The sequence below is a fragment of the Delphinapterus leucas genome, chromosome X (genome assembly GCF_059928025.1).
Source record: "Delphinapterus leucas isolate spDelLeu-1000000601 "Yukka" chromosome X, BTC_Dleu_Yukka2, whole genome shotgun sequence".
Classification (NCBI taxonomy): domain Eukaryota; kingdom Metazoa; phylum Chordata; class Mammalia; order Artiodactyla; family Monodontidae; genus Delphinapterus; species Delphinapterus leucas.
The window spans coordinates 122,234,794-122,262,220 of record NC_143150.1 but is presented as its reverse complement, the minus strand read 5'-3'; the positions used below and the strand labels follow the sequence as shown (position 1 = coordinate 122,262,220).

Sequence of the window (27,427 nt, the reverse complement as noted above, 5' to 3'; positions counted from 1 at the left end):
GAGAACCAAAATGCGGTGAGGCATTTCATGGAGCAGTCCACAACCCTGGCAGGCGCATTCCTGCTGGGACCAAGCCACTCTGACAGAGTGAAATCCCAGCGGGTGGGCTTCAGTTCAGATTTGTTAACCACAAGGCGGGAGGCAACTGAGTAGACAGGCAGAGGCGTTTGAGTTGGCATCCTTTTATCCCATCTCTTTTTGTACCTTTTCTCCATTTTTCAGATTACATGGAATTTTGAAGCATCCCCAGTAACAAACTAGTATAAATATTGTTTTACAGCCTCTGAATTTCCATCGTATGATATGTACCACCAACTGATGGAAGCCAGGCTTCCTTCATTCTCTACCAACCTGTTGCCATAAATCTAGGGTACAATAACTTACATTCTACAGAAATGGCAAAATGGGCAAATGGTGTGGGAAAGGAGAACAAGAGGTATGGAAACGAGCTAAAGATTACTCTGAGGGGCTTCCCTGAGGGTGCAGTGGTTGAGAATCCGCCTGCCAATGCAGGGGACACGGGTTCGAGCCCCAGTCCGGGAAGATCCCACGTGCTGCGGAGCAACTAAGCCCGAGCACCACAACTACTGAGACTGCGCTCTAGAGCCCGCGAGCCACAACTACTGAAGCCCGCGTGCCTAGAGCCCGTGGTCCGCAACAAGCGAAGCCACCACAATGAGAAGCCTGCGCACCGCAACGAAGAGTAGCCCCCGCTCGCGGCAACTAGAGGAAGCCTGCACGCAGCAATGAAGACCCAACGCAGCCAAAAATAAATAAATTTATAAAACAACAAAAAAGAGTACTCTGGGTACAAGAGGATGTTAAATGGGACTTTTCCTAACTTGGAGTTTCACCCAAATCTGAGCCCAGTGTTAAGTGCCCGCTGGGCACTTTTATAGAGAGACATGCTAGACCATCTTCACACTGCTAAGTGGGGAGCCCAACACTATGTCAGGCACCCATGGCCTGTCACCCCTTTTCAGCTGATGTACAGGAGAAGGCAAAATTGGAAGATGGCCTTTAGAATTCTAGAAGCTTCCTCCCACCTTCCCAGCAAGTGGAGGGGAACTTGAGAGAACCGGTCAGAGAAATTGACAGGTGCTCCCGAATTGAATTGAAAGGGACAAGAAGTGGTGCATGACTCGCCAAAAAAACTCAACAGTTGAGCCAGCTGGGGACTGCTGAAGTCTAGTATGACTGCAGAGGGCGCGGCCTCTGCCTCCAGGGCTTGGTCGGGGCAGAGCTGCTGGGGCTTTGCCAAGGGCTAAGTGCACATGAAGCAAGTAGCTGGGTTGTTCTGGAAGGACCTCGCCCAAGAGGCCTGTCTGCAGGTGAGCTGACCCAAGAGAAAAAGGCTGGGGGAGACATGCCACCAAATGCAGGAGCTGGTGGTCAACCACTGTATCATCTGAACCAGGGAATGGGTAAGAAGGGGCCCCCCAGCAAGGGGGGGTCTCCAAAATATCCCCAAAGTGAGCACACAAAAGGAACAAAAGAGGCAGCCTTTGGATATCAGCACACAGAGAGCTCCAATACTAGGTAGCAACATCATTAACTGAATTCGTTTCCTGTGGCTGCCATAAAAAACTGGGTGGCTTAAAACAACAGAAATGTATTCTCTCACAGTTCTGGAGCCACAAGTTCAACCTCAAAGTGTTGGCAGGACCATACTCTTCCCAAAAGCTCTGGGGAGAATGCGTCCTTGCTTCTTCCAGCTTCTGGTGGCTCTAGGAGTCCCTTGGCTTGTGGCTGCATCACCCCGATGTCCACCTTAATCTTTACGTGGCTTCTCCTCTGTCTCTGTGTCTTCTCCTCTTCTGTCTCTTCTAAGGACACTTGTCATTGGGTTTAGGGCCCACCCAGGTAATCCGGGATGATCTTACTCAAGATCTTTAACTTAATTATACCTACAAAGACCCTTTTTTCGAATAAGGTCACATTCACAGTTTCCAGGGTTAGGAAGCGGATGTATCTATCTTGGGGGGTGGGGGGACCATTCAATTCACAATACTAATCAAATAAGACCTTTTTACCACTCCTTCCTCCTCCTGCCCTCACCCTGGGGAGACCAGAAAATAGTGCAGGAAGCAGAGACAGGGTACAGTAAGGAAAGTGAAGAAATTAATCCACGTGTCTTTCCCTTTGCTGGGCCACAGAGTTACAGATCACACCTGAGCTGAGCGAGGGTCAGCACTTTGAATTGGTTGCGTAATAGAAGTTCTGATATTAGATTAGAATGGATTTAACAACCTAAATATAAGATTGTTTCTTTATACCTGAAAGTGACTGGGAAAGCTGTGCGGAGGCAGGGGAAGGGGAACTGGATGAAGGTAGTCAAAAGATACAAACTTCCAGTTATAAACAAGTAATAGGGATGTAATGTACAATATTATAAAGATAATTAACAACCGCTGTATGTTAAATATGAAAGTTGTTAAGAGTAAATCCTGAGAGTTCTCATCGCAAGGAAAACATTTTTATTCTTTTATTTTGTATTTATATGAGATGATGTTCACTAAACTTATTGTGGTAATCATTTCATGATGTAAGTCAAATCATTATGCTTTGCATCTTAAACTTATCCAGTGCTGTATGTCAATTATATCTCAGCAAAACTGGAAGGAAAAAGAAAAGAAAAGCTGTGGGATTTGCTCAAGCCTCAAGCTCCAGCCCTAGAGCAGTCGAGGGGCAGGAGAGAGCCGACAGAGCTTGTTTCAAGGCAATGGTGAGAAAAAATTAAAAGTTTCTTCTTTCTTACATCCTACAGAGCCCGGCCTGTTCAATAAAGTAGATTAATAGGTGTCTCACTTTGGTCTTGTGATAGAAGCAATTTTGTAGCAATAGCCTTTTGAAACTAGTCTCTGAGGATACATCCAGGATAAACTTGCAATGTTTCAACAGTTTTTAAAATGGAGTCGCTGCTGCTGCTTTACTAATTACAGCTTTAGTCTTGGTCCTGTCTTCCCTCCTTCTAGGTAAGGTTTATTACATTGCTCAGTCATAGAATCACCCTGCTTCCTGACAGCATCCAATCCAGAGCAAAACCCTGCTTCCTTTAACCTTCCCCCAAGTTACCCTCCAGTATGGGGTCAGCAAAGAAGGCTGCCACTTTCTCTAGTTCTACCAACACTTTGTCTTTATTGGACCCTTGCCGGTAAAGAATGTGTACAGGTGGGAAGTGCAGGATGCACAAGGCTACTTAATGAATGTTTTCTACTTTCATATCAGCTGATGCATGCCAAAGGTGCAGTAGGTACTTGTTGAATTAATTACTGCGTTAAGTAAATAGATAATTCACAGTTTTGTCCAAAGTTTTGTCAACATTTAGTTGAGCGCTGTCTTGACTGGAGGCAGAAAGGGTAGGTGGCAGAGTAGTTCAACACACTTCGATGCTCAAAAGCAATAGTAGGGCTAGCTTCTTTCAATTCAGGTCCCGGTGCGGACCGTCGGCCCCAGACCACAGGACCTCATACTGGGAGCTGCGGGGATGGGGGTGTGTGGCGGGGATGGGTTGGTGGGGGTGGTGGGATGGGGTGGTGGGGGTGGTGGGATGGGGTGGGATGGGGTGGTGGGGGGGGTGGATGGGGTGGGGGGGGTGGATGGGGTGGTGGTGGGTGGTGGGTTGGGGGTGGTGGGGGGTGGGGTGGGGGGTTGGGGGGTGGTGGGTTGGGGGGGTTGGGGGGTGGTGGGTTGGGGGGGGTGGGGGCTGGCCCCGGGCCCGGCCCCGGGCCCGGCCCCGGGCCCGGCCCCCGGCCCCCGGCCCGGCCCCCGGCCCGGCCCGGCCCGGCCCACTGGGCCGCCGATCGCTCTGCGCAGGCGCCATTTCCCTAGCACGCATGCGCTGGGTCCCGGGCAGTGTTCTCCAGCTTGCGGGCTTGGATTGGTTGAGCTTTCGTGGTCCCGCCCTGGGACCGGAAGTTCTATCTGGACGCCGATGCCTCCCGGGCTTCGCCTGTGCATCTCGGTGAGCTCTTCTCTGTGTTCGTCGGCGTCTCTGTCACTGCAGTCAGGCGAGTCCTTGTTCCCAGTGGAAGCCCACCCCTGCTTGGGGAGGTTCTCGGTGTGCCCAGGGCCGGTAGACCGGAACGTGCCCTCGCCCTCACCTCTCCTCCAGCCGAGATCTCCCGGGTGGGCCGCTCCCTCGGGGCCGCCGCTGCCTGTGTGCTGGGTGCCAGGCGGTCACCCTTGGACGGCTTGCAGCAGGCTTTACTTGTCGCTCCACCCCACCCACTGGTACCCGAACCCGGGCCAGAGTGGGCCGTTGTGCAGGTCCCTTCCCCTCGCTGCACCTTTGCTAGGGGTCGTCGTAAGGCGAAAGGGCCCTAGAGCAGTACTGCGTGACTTCAGAAACTGCGACGCCCCTACCAACATTTGGCATCATTCCTCTCCACTAGTGGGTTACGGCTAGAAATTAAAATTTTCTCTTTAGATCTTAGATCTAAAGATCTAAACAGATCTAGGTTATTGCTGATTTGTTACCAGCTTTTGGAAATTTATCTTTGATCTTTCATCAGGTTTTAGGGCGGATGTGTGCACTTTGTCCATATATCCGTAATGTCAGTTAACATTTACAAGGTTTTGTACGCATTCAGTCAACAGATATTTAGGGCCTACTGTTGTTGGCACTGTATAAACTGTTTTTAATATGTATCAGGAAGCTAGGGGTATAGGTGTGTATCTCAGCATTATCTGTACTAGCATATGCTCTAGAACTGTGTTGTCCCATATGGTAGCCGCTAGCTACATAAGGCTGTTGAGTACCTGAAATGTGCCTAGTCCGAATTGAGATGTGCCTTAAGTGTAAAACAGCGAATTTTGGAGAATTAGTATGAAGAAGACAATATAAACTATCCCAGTTTTTTTTATATCCATCAACGTGTTGAAACAGCAATATTTGGGATACACTGGGTTAAATAAAATGTATTATTAATTTCACCTGTTTATTTTTTTTTACGTGGCCACTAGAAATTTTACATTATATCTTTGGCTTGCATTATATTGCTATTGGACAGCACTGCCCTAGAAAGGGGTCAGCAGACTATGGCTTGCAGCCAAATCCAACCTTCCTGTCTTTGCAAAAGAGATCTATGGGAGCGAAGCCATATCCATTCATTTCTGTATTGTCTGTGGCTGCTGTTCCTGCTACAAAAACAGCAGAGTTGAGTAGTCCATACAGAGGCTGCATGGCCTGCAAAGGCCAAAGTATTTACTATCTGGCCTTTTATAGAAAAAGTTTGCCGACACCCTGCTCTAGAACAATGCCCGGTATGGTAGATACAAGGAAACCTTTTCATTGTAGTCCTGTGTAATTGTCAGTTAGGCTTAGTGTGGGACATAGTTCTAAGGACTTTATAAGGACTCTCTCGTTTAATTCTCATATTAATTCTGGGATGTTGGATTCCCCTCCCCCCCCCACATACTTGACACCCCCTACTTCTGGGAACTGTACCTTCTAGACCCTCCTTATCCCCAAATGGCTTGACTCCTGGAGCCCACCTGATTAGCCCACAGGAGGCACCATGCTTCTGTTTTCTTTTTTTGAACTAGAATATTTTAAAATGATTTTCTGAACTAGAATTGAGATGAGGTTGGGCTCCCGTGGAAGAAGCTGAGGGGCACTGGGCTTAGTTAGACGCAAGTGGGTACAAGCAAGCTGGTCCGTGGTGAAAAGGATGATGCTCGCAAGCAGAGAGGAGAAAGTATTTGTTGAGTAATAGTAAGCCCTGACCAGGTGTTTGCCAGGTGTGTAGCGGTGAATGAAACAGACGTCGTTCTTCTGTGGTCTTGTAGGGAAGGCACACAATAAAAAAAATTTGTGTGTGTGTGATATGCACCATGAAAAAAAAAACAGTGTGCACATATTTGATGTTCTTAATAGGTTTCCTCATCTGTAAGATGGAGCTAAGTGCTATACCTGTGTCGGGGGTTTTGTGAGGATGGAGATGACGTGAGTGTACACGGCACACAGAGTTGCTCGATGTGCACTGTCTTCTGCTGTTAGAAGGTAAGTGCGGGAATGACTGTTCAGGACTCTGGGTGCATCGTGACACTTAAAACATTGCAGTCACCAGTTGTGGTTTGTAGAGAAGGTTCTTAGGTGAGTTGTGCACAGCAAGCGTTTTTAACATTTCCTAATTTAATGAGGCTCCTCTAGCAAAATGCAAAGTCAGAGAGGTTGTGCGCGTTCAGTGTGGGGGCAGGACGGGAGCTGCCTTCCGGCTGATGGCAGCAGAGCTGGGTTGGTCTTGCTGCGGGAGGGGGGTTGTGCCTGTGTGTACAGGGCAGTGGTGGCAGCTCTGGTTTAGATCACAGTCACCTGGAGAGCTGCAAAATACCCAGGCCTGCTCTCAGAGATTCTAATTCATTCTGTCTGGGGTGAGGCCCTGGCATTGTTTTTGCTTTTGCTGTTTAATTTCTCCAGATGATTCAGATTGGCAGTCAGGAGTGAGACCCACTCCTGGTGAGAGACAGGCAGGCAGGCTCAGGGAGCTAATGGGGCAAAGGCATCGAGCTGGGAGGTAGGCAGTGTCTGTCAGCGATGCAGCGCGATCACACTGGAAGCTGGAAGGGGGCTTTTCATCACCTGGCCAGGGACCGTGGGCTCCATCCTGAGAGCAGAGGGGAACCTCTGAAGGGCTTTAAGCAGGCAAATGGGGGAATCTCTTGCTGAGATCTGTACTGGAGGATGATCCCTCTAACAAAATGTCGTGAATCAGAGTGAAAGCAGCCAAGAAGTAATTGGAGTCGGCCAGATGATGGGAAGCCCAGGTTTGCTTTCTGTATTCCTCCTACATGTGTCCCTTAGCAGCGGTGTCTGTCCTTGTAATTGGCCAGCTTCTTGTCTGTGTTCCTTCCGCTGGGCTGTCAGCTCCTTCAAGGCAGAGAGTAGCTCATTAGGCTCAGCATTTATCGTGTATGAGATACATAATAGATACTTATTGAATGAACTGTGTAGAACTCTAAACTGGACACACAGCCTACTTTGTCTTTTTGTGGCAGGTCTCAAAATTTTATATCCCAGGTGCTTCCACACTATAGCCTCCTAGGGCAATAAATTGCTTTATATCTACGTGACTGTTCCACAGGGAGAATAGAAAGTTGGACAGCATTTAAATGATGTTAAAAATATGGAGGAGAATGGGAAACAGTATGGTGGTTCCTCAAAAAATTAAAAATAGAATGACCATATTGATCCAGCAATCCCACTTCTGGGTATATACCCAAAAGAATTAAAAGTAGGGTCTCAAAGAGATATTTGTACATTCATGTTCATAGCAACATTATTTACAGAAGATAGAAGCAGTCTAAGTGTCCATCAGTGGGTGGATGGATAAACAAAATATGCTCTGTCCATACAATGGAATATTATTCAGCCTTGAAAAGGAAGGAAATTCTGACACATGCTCCGACATGGATGACCGTTCAGGACATTATTCTGTGTGAAATAAGCCCAACACAAGAAGGCAAATACTGTATGATTCCACTTATATAAGGCATCTAAAGTAGTCAGATTCATAGAGACAGATAGTAGAATGGTGGTTGCCGGGGGCTGCAGGGGAGAAAGAAATGGAGAGTTGTTGTTTAATGGGTGCAAAGTTTGTTTTGCAAGACGACTAGCATTCTGCAAGTTGGTTGCACAACAGTATGAATGTACTTAATGAACCGTCCATGTAAAAATGGTTAAGATGGTAAATTATACGGTATGTGTATTTTACCACAATTCAAAACAAAAAAATATGGAGGAACAGTAAATAAAAGGACATATGAAGGGGCTTCCCTGGTGGCGCAGTGGTTAAGAATCCGCCTGCCAATACAAGGGACATGGGTTTGAGCCCTGGTCCGGGAAGATCCCACAGGCTGCTGAGTAACTAAGCCCGTGCACCACAACTACTCAGCCTGCGCTCTAGAGCCCTCGAGCCACAACTACTGTAGCCCGTGTGCCTAGAGCACGTGCTCCGCAACAAGAGAAGCCACCGCAATGAGAAGCCTGCACACCACAACGAAGTGTAGCCCCCGCTCGCCGCAACTAGAGAAAGCCCGCGCGCAGCAACGAAGACCCAACACGGTCAAAAATAAATAAGTAAATTTATTTTAAAAAGAAAAAAGGACATATGAAATGCAGAGCAGAGTGCTGATATATGAATCCATTAACTTCTGTAGATTTCCATGAGTAAAGAAAAAGTTTTACTGTTAAGACAAACAGCGCTCCCATCGCCCTGAAGCCCTGAAGCCACAATTAAATTCCCCTTCAGAATCTCCTTGAAGCTCTGACCCTTCATTGAGAAATTCGACCTGAGTTAAATATTGCCTAACCTCGTTGTGGGCACTCTAGACTGGTCTCTTATTAACCACCTTGCTGACATCCAGCCAACTTCAATCTTGCTTTCTTTCTTTGGTAGTGATGCATATAGAATGAGTATAGACGCAGGTAGGTTGAATACTTGTTAGGAAACTTTCCCACAGCTGGGGGGAGGGCTCAAGTTTATTGAGCTGCTTGAGACCTTATCATTGTGACGCCCCTGCTTGACTTCCTCCAGATCCCAAGATCTCAGGCAGACAATGCTGAGAGCAATATTCAGCAATCGAGGATGTGTGTTTTTAATTTTTCTGTGCTGTCTTGCCTGTTCTTTGTTTACTGAGCCTTTGATTCTTAGAAAGACCTCTTTTACTGTTTTCAGTCTTTAAAAGTGCAATTCAATGAAATAATGCCATTTGCAGCACCATGGATGGACCTAGAGATTATCATACTAAGTGAAGTAAGTTAGACAAAGACAAACACCATATGATGTCACTTATATGTGGGATCTAAAATATGACACAAATGAACATATCTACAAAACAGAAACAGACTCACATAGAGAACAGACTCGTGGTTGCCAAGGGGGAGGGGCGATTCGGGAGGGATGAATTGGGAGTTTGGGGTTAGCAGATGCAAACTATCATATATAGAATGGATAAACAACAGGGTCCTACAGTAGAGCACAGGGAACGATATTCAGTATCCCATGATAAACCATAATGGAAAAGAATATGAAAAAGAATATATATGTGTAGCCGAATCACTTTGCTGTACAGCAGAAATTAACACAACATTGTAAATCAACTATACTTCAATAAAATTTTTTTTAAAACTACGTAAGTAAACGGGCAGGGCTATAAAACTTTATTTATAAAAAAAATAAGTAAATCAATACATCTTCATTCTGATCATTCAAAAAAAGAAAGTGGAATTCAAAAAGGAAAAGCAATGATCTTGAAGTACCAATTCTTGATAATTAGAAAATGCCACTTAAGATCCAGAATCAGTGGCCCATTGAGTTATTGCTAACTGACTTTAAAAAAGAAATAGAGAAAAAAAAGATTGCCCAGGCGGTAAAAATGCAAGATGCAGAATCTTGGTCATCTGAGCTGTGCAGTGGGGAAAACCAGTAGGAACCTCAGAGTTGTAGTCCTGGGCACTTAACTGTTCACATTTGGGGTAGAGCTTGAGGGGAGATGGAACTGGTTTCGATGCAGCAGTGGACTTGTGAGGAAATCGTGAGGGCTGACCTGAATGCAGAGCCACGGGTGGGGTGAGGCGGCTGCTTTGTGGTGCCCTGATCTCCGAGGGCGGTGAAGTGGAATGAGCCATTTACCATGCCGTTTTCCAGTGGCCACATATCTTAAATGTATAGGGTTTATCATGAAATTGAACTACACTAATCACTTTTCTGATTAGGAAAACAATACATACACATTAGAGGAAATTCAGGAAAGAGTAAAAGAACAAACAAAAATCACGTAAAATCTTGCCATTCAGAAAATGCCTCTGTCTGAAATTTTTTTTGGCCTTTTCTCATCACATGTGATTTTTAAATAAAATTTGGATCAGACTCTAGATGTTGTTTTTCTTTTTATTTATTTTTAATTAAAAAAACTTTTTTTTTTTTTTTGGCTGCCTCCTCACATGGCTTGTGGGATCTCAGTTCCCTGACCAGGGATTGAACCTGGGCCCTCAGCAGTGAGAACACGGAGTCCTAATCACTGGATCGCCAAGGAATTCCCTAGACGCTGTTTCTTAATTTTTATTATTAAAACTTTTTTTTTTTTTTTTTTACCGTGCAACATGTGGGATCCTAGTTCCCCAACCAGCAATGGAACCCGTGGTCCCTGCAGTGGAAGCGTGGAGTCCCAACTGATGGACCACCAGGGAAGTCCCTAGATGCTGTTTTTAAATAACAGCTTTGTTCAGATATAGTTTACGTACTGTACAGTTCACCTACTTAAAGTGTACGATTCAGTGGTTTTTAGCTTATTCACAACTGTGCATCCATCACCACAGTCAACTTGAGAGAAGATTTTGCACCTCCCCCAAGAAAAACTCTGCACCCATTAGTAGCCACTCACTTTTTTTTTAACATCTTTAGTAGATTATAATTGCTTTACAATGGTGTGCTAGTTTCTGCTTTATAACAAAGTGAATCAGTTATACATACACATATATTCCCATATCTCTTCCCTCTTGCGTCTCCCTCCCTCCCACCCCTCTAGGTGGTCACAAAGCACCGAGCTGATCTCCCTGTGCTATGTGGCTGCTTCCCACTAGCTATCTATTTTACGTTTGGTAGTGTATATATGTCCATGCCACTCTCTCACTTTGTCACAGCTTACCCTTCCCCCTCCCCATATCCTCAAGTCCATTCTCTAGTAGGTCTGCGTCTTTATTCCCATCTTACCCCTAGGTTCTTCATGACTTTTTTTTTTTGCCACTCACTCTTCATTCCACCCCACTGGTTCCCTCCCCCTTCCTTCCATCCCAGCCCTGGTCTACCACTAATTTACTTTCTGTCTCTATAGATTTGCCTATTCCAGACATTTCATGTAAATGAAATCGTACAATACGTGGTCTTCTGTGTCTTTAATTTAACATAGAGCTTTGAAGGCTCATCCATGTGTAGTCTGTATCAGAGTTTCCTTTTATTGACAAGTAACATCCCATTGTATGGATATACTATGTTTTGTTTATCCATTCCTCAGTTGATAGACATTTGGGTTGTTTCCACTTTTTGTCTGTTACGAAGAATGCTGCTGTGAACATTCGTGTGCAAGTCTAACCATTTGGGACCTCATAGTTTCTTCTAAGTTTGCAGGAAATTCTTACAAAAACAGCTTCCACATCTCTTATTTCCTTAAAGTAAATTTATAAAAGTAGAATTGCTGACTGCAAGGACCTTACGTTTTACAGCCCTTGTCAGATGGTGTCTAGGAAGACTGCATTAACTCTCCCTGTAATCGCTTCAGCGTTGTTAGCCTGCGTGTGATCGGTGATAGTTTATTTAATATCACGTGCTATAAAATGAGAGTCTGTGGAGTGTTGAGAAGACAGTATCCCTGCCATCAAGATGCTTATGTTCATGTTTAGACCAAATGGGCAGATACAGATCCAAGGGTATTTGGTAGGCAAGGTTATGTGCATTATGTGGATAGAAGAAGAGACTGGTTAGATAAAGTGAACATTCACCTCCCCAGGATGACATTCACACAGACATAACCATTAAGCAACTTTTTACACCTAAAAGTTAAAAAGAAGAGAAAAGTTAATGGGACCAAACTCTGGCCTAGGGACCTGTTAGTCCAAAGTCATAAATCGCCCCGTTGTTCAGAAGAGTCAGATGTCAACACAGTGTGGCCTGTTGACTTTGGGGCCCATCTGACCTGGATCCAGCTGCCTCCCAACCTGTGCCGCTTCATCATTTCTTTAGATTCCTTGGGACTTCTAAACAGCATCCACTTTTGGCCCTGTTTCTCGTGCTTTTATATTCAGAAAAGTACTACTTCAAGACTGTAAAATCAGCAAGGAGTTCGGTGAAATAGCTGAACACGGGGGAAAATAGTCCGGCCTCCTGAGCCTTCCCCCATTGACGCTGACACTGGCATGTTTTCATCCCCAGCATAACCACCAAATTCCACAAAAAGGAGTTGACTAATCTTGATTTGGAAAGATCATTCATTTGTAAAATTAGAGATGGGAAAGTTACAGCAGATCTTTCAGCATGCTTCTATCAAGCAATTGTTAACGCAAAAGCTGTTTACAGGGCCATATATATATATATATATATATATTTTTTTTTTTTTTAACTACTGAGAATCAAACTTTTGAGGCTAAACCATACTACATTGCAGATTGCATTTTCTAATACATTGCACCCGTTTTTATTACAGACCCTTTCTCTACATAGGTAACTGGCAGAGAGCGCTGTGCTCCTATCAGGAAGCTGCGCCTGGCAAACGCAAGCTTGAGAAAACGGAAACCTCTTTTTTCTTTGCAGCCGTAACAAGATGTCTGACAAGAAGCAGATAGCTGCCAGAGCTTCCCTTATTGAGCAACTGATGTCTAAAAGGAATTTTGAGGATCTCGGCAACCACCTTACTGAGCTGGAAACTCTGCGTGTGACTCCGGAGCATCTCCAGGAGACGGATGTGGTCAGGGCTGTGTACAGAGTCCTCAAAAACTGCCCCACGGCGGCTTTGAAAAAGAAAGCCAAGTGTTTGCTGTCAGAATGGAAAGCTCTGTATAAGGATACTCACTGCAAGCCACGGGGCAGCCCTAAACCATTTCCTCCAGGTGGAAATAAAGAAGAAAATCAAGGACTTTCTCCTGACCCAAATCAGGATGAGATACCGGGCAGCTCCCGCTGTCATTCTCTGCACTCATCCCAAGATGTTGCAGGAGCTGTTGAAAGGATCATGCCAGAAAATAGCCCTGGTGGAGCGGAGCCTAAGGCAGCGCATCTCAGGGCCGGTGACCCTCAATCCCCCGACGAGAGAGTGAGTGGGCAGCCAGATCCTGCAGCGCCTGTGAGAGCCAAATGCACAGAGCTGCTGTATGAAGCTCTAGCTGGTCCTTGCACAGAGCAGCCCAGAGCCGATCTGTGGCACAAGTTTGCACGAGAAATCGAAGAGCACATTTTTACCCTTCACTCCAAGAACCTCAAAAAATATAAAACTTGCATCCGAAGCAAAGTTGCCAATCTGAAAACCCCCCCCAAGTCTCACTTACAGCAAAACTTGCTCTCTGGGGCCATGTCTCCAAGGGAATTTGCCGAAATGACCGCCATGGAAATGGCTAGCCACGAACTGAAGCAGTTGAGAGCCTCCTACACGGAATCTGGCATACGGGAACATTGCCTGCCCCAAGTGGTGGAGGGCACGCCAACCAAGAAAATAAAGTGCCAACGCTGCGAGAAATTCAATTGCCAGGTCACCGTCATCGCCAGAGGGACACTCTTCCTTCCAAGTTGGGTGCAGAATTCCAACCCAGATGAAGAAATGATGACCTATGTAATCTGCAATGAATGTGGGGAGCAGTGGTACCATAGCAAGTGGGAGTGCTTGTAATTGTAATAAATGTTCTCTTAACAGATAACTGGAGTGATCCCTTTTATTCATACCACCCTTTTATGCTTGTTTTTAAAATCTTGTACACGCTATTCTTTTTTTTAAATTGAGGTATAGTTTATATATATATATAAAATAACCTATAATGGAAACATATATGTATATTCTTTTTCAGATTCTTTTCCATTATAGGTTTTTACAAGATAGTATGGTTTCCAGCACTATACAGTAGGTCCTTGTTGCTTATCTGTTTTATATATAGTAGTGAGTTATACACACTATTTGCAAAACTATCCTACGAAGAAGGAAAGAACGTTGTTTGCTGAAGCTCACACCACTGTCACTAAAAGTTGATAGTTTGGGGAGAGAGAGTGGACGCCTGTTTGCATCATGCTTAGTGGCTACTTAGTACTTTGCTGTACTCAGACATAACCTAGGTGCCTGTTAGAAATGCAGACTCTCCGGTCCCATGCTTCTGAATCTGCATATGCATTTTGGCGGGATCCCCAGGTGATCCTGTTCAAGGTCATTGGAGAAGTGCTGCTTCTGCAATAGGCCTGTAGTTCCCAGCACTGGCTGCATATTAGCAGGATCTGGGGAGCTTTGAAAACCCACAGTGCTGAGGACCCACCCTGGGACAATTACATCTGGATCTATGGGATGCAGCCCAGGCATCAACATTTTGGTTTTAATTCCTCAAGTTATTTTAAGATGCAGTCAGAGTTGAGAACTACTCATCCGTAGGCTCTCACTTGATCCTTTTGTCACCTTTAAGAAAAGAAAGTTATTCTATACACTTCACAGTTGAGGAAACATCCACAGAGGTGCCATGACTCGCCCCAGTGACACACCATAAATAGTCAAACTTGAACTGCTGCCGGATTTTCTTCCTTCCAATTCCCTGTCCGAGACCGCTTCAGTATTGACTTCTGAGAAATACAGTCCTGGAGATGTGGAACTAAATGAATAGTGTCTTCAAGCTCTAACATTGGGGAACAAGAGCTTTGTTATTTTCCCCTCTCTTTTCTCTTCTCACTTTACAGGTGTCCCGTGAACCCTGAAAATTACCCTGCGACTAATCCCACAGTTAGAATTTTATTTCCAGTCTTCTTGCTCAGTCGAAGGAGTCATGTATTTTTTTCTGTCACACAAGTTCTCTAGGGTTTATAAACTATGACATTAGGTTCCTGATGTTAGGGAGTCTTCATGTTATCAGGGGTTAGGTCTGTAGGGGAGGGGAAAAAATCCTGTAGCTGGGACCACGAAAACTAGACTGACAAAAGACAGATTAACAAGAGAAAAGTAGTCTATATGTGCAGCACGCATACCCGCAGGAGAAATTTGGTAATGCGTAACTCAAAGGGATGGTTACAACTTGGGCTTATATAGCATTTTAAGAAAAAATAGTACGTTTGTAGAGAAGTAACAAGACAAAGGAAAAGGGCTTTAGGCTTTTAGTGGCAGCAAACTCTGGGAAGGTAAATTAGCGTGTGTGTTGGGTGGGGGGGAACTAATGGAAGATAATGGTCATTTAGTAAGGTTTGTTTGTGTAGACTCTTTCCGGTGCCATCTTGCCTCCAGTGAAGACGTTGTTACCTCCTTCCTGGTAGGGAATTCACAAGGGGAATTTGTGTTCTGTTTTCAGGCAGGTAGTGGGAGGGCAGAGAGCTCACCCTGTGTTTGATTTTTCTCATTTGCTTTCAGCTCCGAATGATCCTTATGCCATTATATTTTGGGGGTGGCACGCTCTGAACCCCTTTAGGTCTGAATTTCCAATTCTGCTTTTGTAAAAACTGGCATTAACCTCTCAGAGGAAGTCATTGCCTCAGCCTTTGAATCTACCAACGTTTCTCTGATAAACGAAGAGGAAATTACTTCTTCGAGGCCTTTGTAAACAGTGTTTAACCAGTCTGTATAATGTTTAAACACAACAAGCCTTCCGTGTGATTTTTTTCTTTTTTAAAAATTCATAGGGCTTCCCTGGTGGCGCAGTGGTTGAGAGTCCGCCTGCCGATGCAGGGGACACGGGTTCGTGCCCCGGTCCGGGAAGATCCCACATGCCGTGGAGCGGCTGGGCCCGTGAGCCATGGCCGCTGCGCCTGCGCGCGTCCGGAGCCTGTGCTCCGCAATGGGAGAGGCCACAACAGTGAGAGGCCCGCGTACCGCAAAAACAAACAAACAAAAAAACATAGAATTTTAATTTTTATAGTTTTAACTATAGTTTGTGAGTTGTCTCCAAAACTACACATTTTCACCAGTTTTTTTCCCCTCACTCTCCTAAGTCCCTTTGCTAGAGCTCAGAATGTAATGTGCAGTTTACCTGCCTCATGACAGAATTCCCTCAAAGGTGCAGGAAATGAAAGTACGTTCGTGTTTTCAAATGGTTTTGAAGAAATGGGCTTGAGGCCATTAATTATCAATTCTATTTTGATACCTTTGTATCTGTGGCTTCCCAGGGCTGCCTATTATGATGTAACGATCTTTTAAAGAAAAACTTGCAAAGTCACCTAAAACTTCAGGTTTCACAAAGTGTGGTTTCATGTGACTTGGAATGATCTTAGAAACTATTCAGTGGTTATAAAAGAGCACAGCACATGAATACCATGTGTGATTAGTTCATGTCAGTGTTTGTTTTTTGCTTTAGGGTTTTTGGGTGTGTTTTGTGGGGTGGGGTTTTTTGGTAGTTTTTATTTGTAGTGGACTTTTGCAAACTAAATTTGCAGACAAATAAAAGCACTTGAAATGGAAATTCCTTTACTCTCCAAGATATAAAAATCTGGGTAGTCTTCCTCATTTCGTATCAACTTTGTCAGTGACTTCTGCAACTATAGCTCGGAAAACAGTAATCTGATTTTTTTTTTTTACTTTTAGTCAATGAGAGAGCACTACATTTTCTAAGTATAGATAATAATTCTTTTATATCCTATGCTTATCTCCTAAAAAGAAAGCGTTTTTGTTGTTGTTGTTGTTTTTTAAGTGCTCATGAGGTAAAGGATCTTTCATTTCATTTAAAATCATTTTTACAAGAACAGCAAGTACATAGACCCCAGGATGGGAGGGTGCCTGACACAGAGGCACAGCAAGAGTCCACCAGAGCTGAAGCACAGTGACAAGGGGAAGAAGGATGAGAGGTGAAGTCCAAGAGCCATCGGGTTCATGAGGGCCCTTGTCGGTCATGATAAGGACTTTGGGATTTTTCCAAGCCTGATAGGAAGCCATGGAAGCCAAGGGGCTGGTAGTGATAAGACTTGAATGACCTTTAAGAAGCATCCTTCTGGCTCTTGTGTTAAGTTAGATGAGGAGGGAAGCAAGGACAGATGCAGGGACACCAGTTAGGTGGCTGTAGCAATGGTCCAAATGTCATTTAACTGGTTTCAAACAAGAGTACACAAAGACTGGTCTCCCTGCATCCATATAGTTGAGAAAGTCCTTGGTGATGGGGTTGAGGACACACTACCCCCAAATCTGGCACTTTGGCATAGTGAATATTTTAAGCTGAAGGAATTTGAGAAACTATAGGTGCAGGAAGTCCTCTCTGACCTTCCCCTGAGGGAGGTCATAAGACCCTCAAGTGAGAGGTGCCCTCTCCATACCGAGGAAAGGAGCATCCTTATCTCTGCAGATGGAGGGTTGCTGGAGGGAATCGCAGTGAACGGGTCTTTCTGGGTTTCCCCCAGTTGACCACCCTTAGCTCATACTCTTTGTCCCTTCACATTTTCCCACAACTTTCCACTCTTCATCAAACCTAGTGTAGAAACACCCAGGTGTAGCTGTTTCTTTGGGGGTTCATTTCCTTATAAAGGCTCCCAGGTCAGATAAAATTTACATTACATAAATGTGTGCTTTCTTCTTTTTTAAAAAAATTTTTATTGGAGTATATTTGATTTACAGTGTTGTGTTAGTTTCAGGTGTACAGCAAAGTGAATCAGTTATACATATACATATATCTACTCTTTTTTAGATTCTTTTCCCACATAGGCCATTACAGAGTATTGAGTAGAGTTCCTGTGCTATACAGTAGGTCCTTATCAGTTATCTATTTTATATATAGTAGTGTGTATGTGTCAATCCCAATTTATCCCTCGCCCTGCCAACCCCCTGGTAACTGGAAGTTTGTTTTCTACATCTGTAACTCTATTTCCGTTTTGTAGATAAGTTCATTTGTACCTTTTTTATTTTTTTATTTTTATTTTTATTTTTTTTGCGGTACGTGGGCCTCTCACTGTTGTGGCCTCTCCCGCTGCGGAGCACAGGCTCCGGACGCGAAGGCTCAGTGGCCATGGCCCACAGGCCCAGCTGCTCCACGGCATGTGGGATCTTCCCGGACCGGGGCACGAACCCGCGTCCCCCGCATCGGCAGGCGGACCCTCAACCACTGCACCACCAGGGAAGCCCTGTACCTTTTTTAAAAAAATTAATTAATTTAATTAATTAAATAAATATATTTGGCTGCACTGGGACTTAGGTGCGGCACGTGGGATCTTCGTTGCTGCGTGCAGGATCTTCGTCGTGGCATGTGGATCTTTAGTTGCAGCATGCAGGCTCTTAGTTGCGGCATGCAGGATCTAGTTCCCTGACCAGGGATCGAATCCAGGCGCCCTGCATTGGGAGCGTGGAGTCTTAACCACTGGACCACCAGGGAAGTCCCTATACCCGTTTTTTTAGTTTCCATCTATAAGCGATATCATATGATATTTGTCTTTCTCTGTCTGACTTACTTCACTCAGGATGACAATCTCTAGGTCCATCCATGTTGCTGCAAATGGCATTATTTCGTTCTTTTTTATGGCTGAGTAATATTCCACTGTATATATGTACCATATCTTCTTTATCCATTCCTCTGTTGATGGACATTTAGGTTGCTTCCGTGTCCTGGCTATTGTAAATAGTGCTGCAATGAACATTGGGGTGCGTGTATCTTTTTGAATTATGGTTTTCTCTGGATATATACCTAGGAGTGGGATTGCAGGATCATAGGGCAACTCTATTTTTAGTTTTTTAAGGAAGCTCCATACTGTTGTCCATAGTGGCTGCACCAATTTACATTCCCACCAACAGTGCAAGAGGGTTCCCTTTGCTCTACACCCTCTCCAGCATTTATTGTTTGTAGATTTTTTGATGATGGCCATTCTGACCAGTGTGAGGTGATACCTCATAGTAGTTTTGATTTGCATTTCTCTGATAATTAGTGATGTTGAGCATCTTTTCATGTGCGTTTTGGCCATCTGTATGTCTTCTTTGGAGAAATGTCTATTTATATCTTCCACCCATTTTTTGATTTTTTTTTTTTGATATTGAGCTGCATGAGCTGTTTGTATATCTTGGAGATTAATCCCTTGTCGGTTGCTTCATTTGCAAATATTTTCTCCCATTCTAAGGGTTGTCTTTTCATTTTGCTTATGGTTTCCTTTGCTGTGCAAAAGCTTTTAAGTTTCATTAGGTCCCATTTGTTTATTTTTGTTTTTATTTTCATTAGGAGGTGGATTGAGAAAGATCTTGCTGTGATTTATGTCAAAGAGTGTCCAGCGTTACATTTAGGTCTTTAGTCCATTTTGAGTTTATTTTTGTGTACGGTGTTAGGGAATGTTCTAATTTCATTCATTTACATGTAGCTGTCCAGTTTTCCCAGCCAAGTGTACTTTCTTCTTGTTAATCTGTCTTTTGTTACAGAGCCCCAACCAAGAACCTAGACGGTTCGGAGAAAAAAGATTTTTTTCCTTCCCTACATTGGCAGTTTTGCAAATGGTTGTATCATAAAACACAACCAACCCTGAATTCCCAACCCATGGCCTATAATAAAAAATAACAAGCAGCACAGAAATTCAGCACAGTATAGCCTGGATCCTGGTTGCCATGGTTATGGGTGATACCTGCACAGGGCATAAACATCAATTGTTATACCTGAATGTAGAAGGGCTCTCTTCATGGGATTTCACACATCACTCTCCTTTTGTCCATGTTACTTTTTTTTAGACTACAAATTGGATACAGTTGTAGCTCTGTCTCTTCTCTGAGCACTTCCTGTGATGAGAGGTTCCTTTCATTCCCTATTACCATTTCTAAACACCAGTCAGGAAGCCTGCAGCTGGCAGGGCTCCATTGCCTTTGGAAGGGTTGGACCTTCATCTTTAAGGTCAGATTTGCTTTATTATTTATAGCTTCCAAGTAAATGCAAAGTATTTTACTAAAATATTATTACATCCCTCAGAGGTATTTACTGTAAATACCTAGATTATAAAAGGTGCCTCCTTGGGACTTCCCTGGTGGCGTAGTGGTTAAGAATCCGCCTGCCAGTGCAGGGGACACGGGTTCGAGCCCTGGTTTGGGAAGATCCCACATGCTGCGGAGCAACTAAGCCCGTGTACCACAACTACTGAACCTGCACTCTAGAGCCCGTGAGCCACAACTACTGAGCCTGCGTGCCACAACTACTGAAGCCCGTGCACCTAGAGCCCGTGCTCCGCAAGAAGAGAAGCCACCGCAATGAGAAGCCGATGCACTGCAACGAAGAGTAGCCCCCACTGGCCGCAACTAGAGAAAGCCTGCGTGCAGCAACGAAGACCCAACGCAGCCAAAAATAAATCTAAATTAAATAAGTAAATTTAAATAAATAAATAAAAGGTGCCTTCTTGCTTTCAGAAGAGCCTACAATCTGAAGGGAGAACTGATGACAACTTCATATAATCCCATTTATATTATTTTTTAAAATTAGGTTTCCAGAGACGTTACTAAGCATTACCAGAAATGCTGTGCCATAATGATTGCACGTTGCTTTACACTCTGCCAAGTGCTGGGGGCCAAGAGATGAGCTCTTAGATGCCATCCCAGGCCTCAGGCCCCCAAAATGCAGGTGACATAGCCACAATCACTTTACAGTTCAAGAACTATAAGAGAGACAGACTGTAGAGGCAGAGGTGCAGGGGACCCAGGAGGATCAGGGAAGGCTTTACAAAGGCTGTGACCCTAAGGGTAAATCTTGAGATGAAGTAAGCCAGGCAGAGAAAGCCGAGATGATGATATTCCATCACTGGACTTGCTAGATTCCTGGCACTTTATATACAGCATCTCAGTTAAGCTTCACAACTACCCAGCCAGCACTTTAGAGATGAGAAAACTGAGGCTGAGAGACATTAAGTTACTTGCCCAAGGGTACACAGAGAGAAAGCCAGGACTATTCATAATGAACAGGTGGGGTTTTTAAATTTTATTTTTGCATATCAGTTTGCTTCCAGAAACATGCAGGCTTCCTGTTAATTCCATGCAAGGTACAACTGTTTTTCAATTGTGGTTTGTTTTTCCAATGACAGGAGTGTGTGGTTTGCAGACTACACTCAGCGCAGTGCTATGCACGCTTCCCGCTGTGGAGAGATCAGCCAGGAATGCTTGGCAGTGGTTGCCAGCTCTCCTGGCACAGGGGAACCTTCCCGAACCTTCTAGTGGCACCCATGTGATTTATCTGATGTTCTGAAAAGTAAGTGATTTTTAAAATACTTAAACATATGAAAACATGTGGTTTTAAAGTGACATGCATATGTTTTTTTGAATTTGAAGACTGTAAGTATATAAATGCAGTTTCAAATGCCATTCCCTATAAAATATAGTGGCCTTTACATTTTCACTCTCTTTATTTATGACCTAGGGAAACTATATGATACAGATAATCAATTTTGACAAAAGAGGCAGGCTGTTTTGCATCCTTTGTTAAATTATCACAGACATCCATGCTGGACAGTGAAAAAAAATAGAATTAAAATAAATTTTTTGGATATATTCTTGCTCTCTTTTAAAAATATAAACAAGGTACAAATAGGAGTAGGTTCTAAGTAGTCGTTAGTCTTTTTCATGTGATGACATACATTTAAAAAAATCTAAAACAGCCATGGAAAAGTTACAGATCTGATTAATAAGCAAGTGAAAACCTGGCCCATTCAAAAACTTCTTATTTTTGGAATATATTCAGTTTCAAAATGTATATAAACAGAGAGAGCTCCCAGCAGTTGCTTTTAAATAATCAAAATGGGATCATAATAGGCAAATTTCACCTTTGTGGGTGGAAACAAAAAATTCAGACATTTCCAAGGGTGCCCGGGAAGGCCTGAGTCAGCTGAAGTAGACCTTCACCCATGTCCGAGGGGAAAGAACTCTCAGGTTTCAGTGGACTGTATGTTGGCGTCTCTGTGTCTACTAGGCCATCTGGTCTGGTCTTTAGTGTCTGCTCAGACTGAGGACTTCCATCTCTGCAGAGTTTTTTCATGCAACAGATGGACTTTTACCCCCCAGCTTTGTGAAATCTCAACAATGGCTGAGCAGAAAGTTTCCATACATCTTAGTGGATTTTGATATCATTTTTACATGAGATGGTGGCTCAAGGGCTTGGGGATTTCTTTTGGGGGGGTGATGAAAATGTTCAAAAATTGAATGTGGTGATGGTTGCCCAACTCTGCCAATGTGCTAAACACCGTTGAATTATACCCTATTTTAATTATATTTTAATTATACCCTATTTTAATTCTGTGGTCTGTTTATTATATCTCAATAAAGCTATTACAAAAAAATCAAATGGACTGAGGGAGGGAATTGGAGACAGGATCTCTGCTGGATATTTATCTCAGTGAGTCTTTCTAAACCTATAGTATCCCAATTACGCATACATATTATCGAGAAATACTGGCAGGCTTCCTCAGAGAGGCCTTCTGGGAGGCGCCCTGCCAGTTCATACTGACAGCCATCCAGCAGGCAGTGGCCTCTATCCAGGCAGTGTGCTGGGCCCTGGCCTCTGCATTTCTGCGTAGAAGCCCCTCCCTCTTTCAGTCACACAACAAACAGGGCTAAAGCTTCCATCCACAATCATTGCCCCTTCTTTTTCTTCCCTGTTTCTCAAGCCACAGGTTCGAGCTACACTATCAACGACATCAAGCCCCTGGAACATAGCAAATCATGTAGAATCAACCCAGAGCAGTTGCCATTTATGTCTCTGGTTAGATCTGCACTCAGAAAAGAAACAGCAGATAAAATCAGCCCTAGACCCTTGCTACTCATAGTGTGGCCCTGGCATCAGCGGCGTCAGCATCACCTGGGAGCAAATACAGAAACGGGGGCCCCATCCCGGACCTATTGAATCCAAGTCTATCTCTTCACAAAGCTCTCAGTGATTCTAGTGCATATTACTGCTGGTGAAACGCTGACTCATCCTCAGGAACTGGGCCTATGAACTCTGCCTTCCTGCTTATATCTTTGGATGAAATGCCCGAGTTCCTAGCCAGCACTGGACTTTCCACTTGTCTCGGTTACCAGCCACCTCCACCCTCCACGTCGCTAAATCCAAGTGACAATTCTCAGCCCTGAAACCTATCAGCAGCACTTGACACACTGGCTTCCTTCTTGAGAACACCTTTTTCCATGTGGCTTGCAGTAGGTTGTGCTTTCTCTGGTTTTCCCTCTGGCTACTCCATCTCAATATTATTTGCTGCTTCCTTGTTATTTTCCTGACCTCTTAATTTTGGAGTGTCCAGAATTTAGTCCTTGGACACCTTGGATATCTACACCCATTCCTTTGTTGACTTATCTAGTTCCATGGCTTTCTGTAGCATTTATGCTGATGACTTCCCTTCTTTATCTTCAGGCTAGCATCTCTCCTCTGAATTCCAGGCCCATAAGTCTAACAGCCTACTTGAAAAGTCTACTTGGATGTCTAATAAGCATCTCACCCTTAACATGTTTAAAATCAAGCTTCTGATCTTCTCTCCAATACTGCTTGTCCACTTAATGGCAACTCCATACTTGCATAACTTGAGCTAAAAACCTTGGAGGCATGCATGATTGATACCTTTCTTTCTCTCACATCGAACTTCCAAGCAATCAACAAATCCTATTGGCTGTATTCCAAATACATATACAGAAGCCCAACTTAAAAATGGGCAAAAGATTTGAATAGACACTTCACCAAAGAAGATGAAATAAGATACAGGGATGGCCAGTAAGCACAGGAAAAGATGCCCAACGTCATTAGTCATCAGGGAAATGCAAATCAAAACCAGCACGAGATACGACTTCATACCGACTAGGATGGCTATAATAAAAAAAAGTCAGAAAATAACAAGTGTTGGTGAGGATGTGGAGAAATTGGAAGCCTTGTACGGTGCTGGTGGGAATGTAAAATGGTGCAGCCACTTTAGAAAATAGCTCGGCAGTTTCTTAAGAAGTTATGCAAAAATTTACTACACAACCCAGCAATTCCACACCTTGGTATATATCCAACAGAAATGAAAACATACATCCACACAAAGACTTGTATGTAAATGTTCATAGCAGTATAATTCGTAATAGTCAAAAAAGTGGAAACAACCCAAATGTCCATCAACTGGTGAATGGATAAACAAAATACGGTCTATCCATTCAAAGAAATACTGTTCAGTAATACAAAGGAATGAAGTACTGATACATGCTGTAGCAAGCATGCACTTTCAAAACATTTCCTAAGTGAAAGAAGCTAGTCACGAAAGACCACACTTTCTCTGAGTCCATTTATATGAAATGTCCAGAATAGGCAAATCCATAGAGATAGAAAATAGATGAGTAGTGGCTGGGGGCTGGGAGTGGGACTGGGAATTGACTGCCAGTGGGCACAAGGGATCCAACCGGGGCGATGAAAATGTTCTGCAATTGGATTGTGGTGATGGCTGCACAAACTCTCTAACAATCATTGAACTATGCACTTAAAATGAGTGAATTTTATTGTATGTAAATTATACTTCATTAAAGCTGTTAAAAATATCCAGAATCTGACCACATTATGTTCTCTGCTACCATCCCGCAACTCAGCCAGCATCATCCCCCACTTGGATGACCACAGTACCTTGCTAAGTGGTTGCCTGACTTCCACTCTTGTCCCCTAGGTGTATTTCCAATACAACAGCCAGAGTGATGCTGGGAAATATGCACATCAAATCACGTCACCCTTCCTCTCAAAACTCTCTGTTGGTTCCTGTCTCCAAGAGAAAGGCTAAGTCTTTAGAGCCTTACCTATCTGGCCCCTCTGCTACCTTTCCTCGACTTTTTCCTAACTTTGCCAACTCAACTACCACTTCCCTCCTTGCTACATCCTGCACTCAGTCACACTGGCCTCCTTGCTAGTCCTTGACTGTGCCAGGCACATGCCTGCCACAGGACCTTTGCGTGAGCTGTTGCTTCTGCGTGGAATGCTCTTACCCCAAATTCCCAACAACTTAACCAACCTTTCTCAAGCCCTAGGTCAAATATCATCTTGGGCAGTGAAGTTTCCCTGGCTGTTTATTACGTTTCCTAGCACCCTTTCTGATTTTTTTTTCCATAGAGGTTATTCACCATTTAAATACAATGCCTTGCTTATTTATATGGTTTATTGTCTGCTTCCCCCCTCCCCCCAACTAAATTGTACACTCCATGGGGGTCAGGGATTTTTGCCTTTTTGGTTCACAGCTTATCCCCAGCCCCTATGACAGTTTCTGGCACATAGAAAGCCCTCAACAAATATTTGTTGAAGTTATGTGCTTAAGAAAACCAGAAGAGCCAGGAATATAACCTATCAATATATACGTACATTTAAACAAAGGATTAAAAACAAGTTTAGAGGGTGTGATTGTAGTTTACAGTAGGCAAAACAGTTTCAGAGTGGAGTGAATGGAGAATTGGAAAAGAGAACATTTTTTTTCCCGGAATATTTTTGAGCTTTTCTTCCCCATGTAGTGTCTTTGAGTGGGCCTCAGATACACCATCAAGTATTAGGCTACGTGCTCAAACTAGCGTACAGACAATTGCCCAGTTGTCTTATAAACTTTCCCTTTATTTAGCATTTTCCATTTTCATGTTCAATAGCACTGTCACCAGAAATAAATAAGGAAAAGGAGATCAAAAACAAAATTCTGTTTGTTCACTGTTTTACTTGCTTGAAGACCCTACAAATATTTGATAAGGAATAGAATTTGAAGAGTTGCTTGGTGATTTTCTTGTTGTTTTTGTTTTGTTTTGTTTTTGCGGTACGCGGGCCTCTCACTGTTGTGGCCTCTCCCGTTGCGGAGCACAGGCTCCGGACGCGCAGGCTCAGCGGCCATGGCTCACAGGCCTAGCCACTCCGCGGTATGCGGGATCTTCCCGGACCGGGGCACGAACCTGTGTCCCCTGCATCGGCAGGCGGGCTCTCAACCACTGCGCCACCAGGGAAGCCCAGCCCTTCCCTGTTGTTTTAACTTAATTATCTATGCATTACAGACTGTACATTACAGGCTGTATGTCAGTAATTTTAAAAGTGGCTCTTTGAAAATAATCATCCCCAAATCATATATAAATACCCTACTTGCAACTTAAGAGTTTATTTTAACCTTATGTGTGTTTATTTTTTGTTACAATTCAGTGGTTTTTAGTGTTTTCACAAAGTTGTACAACCATCACCATTATCTAATTTCAGAACATTTTCATCACCCCCAAAAGGAACCCTGTACCCATTAGCAGTCCCTCCTCATTCCCCCTCCCTCTAGCCCCGGGCAACTACTCATCTACACTCCGTCTCTATGGATTTGCCTATCCTGGGCATCTCCTATAAATGGAATCATGTAATATGTGGTCTCTTGTGTCTGGCTTCTTTCACATGAGTGGCTTTTTGAAAACTCAAGTAGTAAACTAATTTACTAACCAAAGGAACTGTACTGACCTTTATTTAAAATGCAGCTTTAACTGAATTTACATAAATGATTTAGCATTTACACTGTCACAATTATACTTCTTCAAACTTTTGTGTCAATAGTTGTTTTTGGTTAACCACATGCCAAACTTGATGTTTTTTTAACATCTTTATTGGAGTATAATTGCTTTACAATGGTGTGTTAGTTTCTGCTAACACAGTGAATCAGTTATACATATACATATAGCCCCATATCTCTTCCCTCTTGCGTCTCGCTCCCTCCCACCCTCCCTATCCCACCCCTCTATGTGGTCACAAAACGCCAAGCTGATCTCCCTGTGCTATGTGGCTGCTTCCCACTAGCTGTTTTACATTTGGTAGTGTATATATGTCCATGCCACTCTCTCACTTTGTCCCAGCTTACCCTTCCCCCTCCCCGTATCCTCAAGTCCATTCTCTAGTAGGTCTGCGTCTTTATTCCCATCTTGCCCCTAGGTTCTTCCTGACCATTTTTTGTTTGTTTTTTAGATTCCATATATATGTGTTAGCATACAGTATTTGTTTTCCTCTTTCTGACTGACTTCACTCTGTATGACAGACTCTAGGTCCATCCACTTCACTACAAATAACTCAATTTCGTTTCTTTTTATGGCTGAGTAATATTCCATTGTATATATGTGCCACATCTTCTTTATCCATTCATCTGTTGATGGACACTTAGGTTGCTTCCATGTCCTGGTTATTGTAAATACATAACTCTTTTTGAATTACGATCTTCTTAGGGTATATGCCCAGTAGTGGGATTTCTAGGTCGTATGGTAGTTCTGTTTTTAGTTTTTTAAGGAACCTCCATACTGTTCTCCATAGTGGCTGTATCAATTTACATTCCCACCAACAGTGCAAGAGGGTTCCCTTTTCTCCACACCCGCTCTAGCATTTATTGTTTGTAGATTTTTTGATGATGGCCATTCTGACCGGTGTGAGATGATATCTCATTGTACTTTTGATTGTTGACCATTCCTTCATGTGTTTGTTGGCAATCTGTATATCTTCTTTGGAGAAATGTCTATTTAGGTCTTCTGCCCATTTTTGGATTAACTCAATCCAAAATTGGGTTAAAAATTGTTTGTTTTTCTTTTTGGATATTCAGCTGCATGAGCTGCTTGTAAAGTTTGGAGATTAATCCTTTGTCAGTTGCTTCATTTGCAAATATTTTCTCCCATGTTGAGGGTTGTCTTTTCATCTTGTTTATGGTTTCCTTTGCTGTGCAAAAGTTTTGAAGTTTCCTTAGGTCCCATTTGTTTATTTTTGTTTTTATTTCCATTTCTCTAGGAGGTGGGTCAAAAAGGAACTTGCTGTGATTTATGTCATAGAGTGTTCTGCCTATGTTTTCCT

At 43.6% G+C, this 27,427-nt stretch overlaps 2 protein-coding genes across 4 annotated transcripts in view; both read left to right on the top strand.

Moving 5' to 3' along the window:
* Positions 1 to 5,894: 5,894 nt before the first annotated feature.
* Positions 5,895 to 13,532, top strand: TCEANC (transcription elongation factor A N-terminal and central domain containing). Of its 3 annotated transcripts, none has more exons than XM_089904776.1 (2): positions 5,895 to 6,004; positions 12,202 to 13,504. In XM_089904776.1, exon 2 carries the CDS (start codon positions 12,319 to 12,321, stop codon positions 13,375 to 13,377), a length of 1,059 nt encoding a protein of 352 aa, XP_089760902.1. In that variant the 5' UTR covers positions 5,895 to 6,004; positions 12,202 to 12,318; the 3' UTR covers positions 13,378 to 13,504. The 3 variants fall into 3 exon arrangements, with proteins under 3 accessions (XP_089760902.1, XP_022421678.1, XP_022421677.1); XM_022565970.2 differs by having other exon boundaries at positions 5,897 to 6,004; positions 12,309 to 13,532; XM_022565969.2 differs by having other exon boundaries at positions 5,913 to 6,004; positions 12,219 to 13,506.
* RAB9A (RAB9A, member RAS oncogene family) overlaps positions 5,897 to 27,427 on the top strand; it is a 54,789-nt gene continuing 33,258 nt past the window's right edge. The window contains exons 1-2 of the mRNA XM_022565976.2: positions 5,897 to 6,004; positions 20,685 to 20,848. The gene's annotated coding sequence lies outside the window, so the exon portion shown is untranslated. The remainder of the gene's footprint in view (positions 6,005 to 20,684; positions 20,849 to 27,427) is intronic.

Bases quoted from the DNA above. Each gene is read 5' to 3' on its own strand.
- TCEANC (XM_022565970.2), top strand. From the start codon at position 12,319: ATGTCTGACAAGAAGCAGATAGCTGCCAGAGCTTCCCTTATTGAGCAA.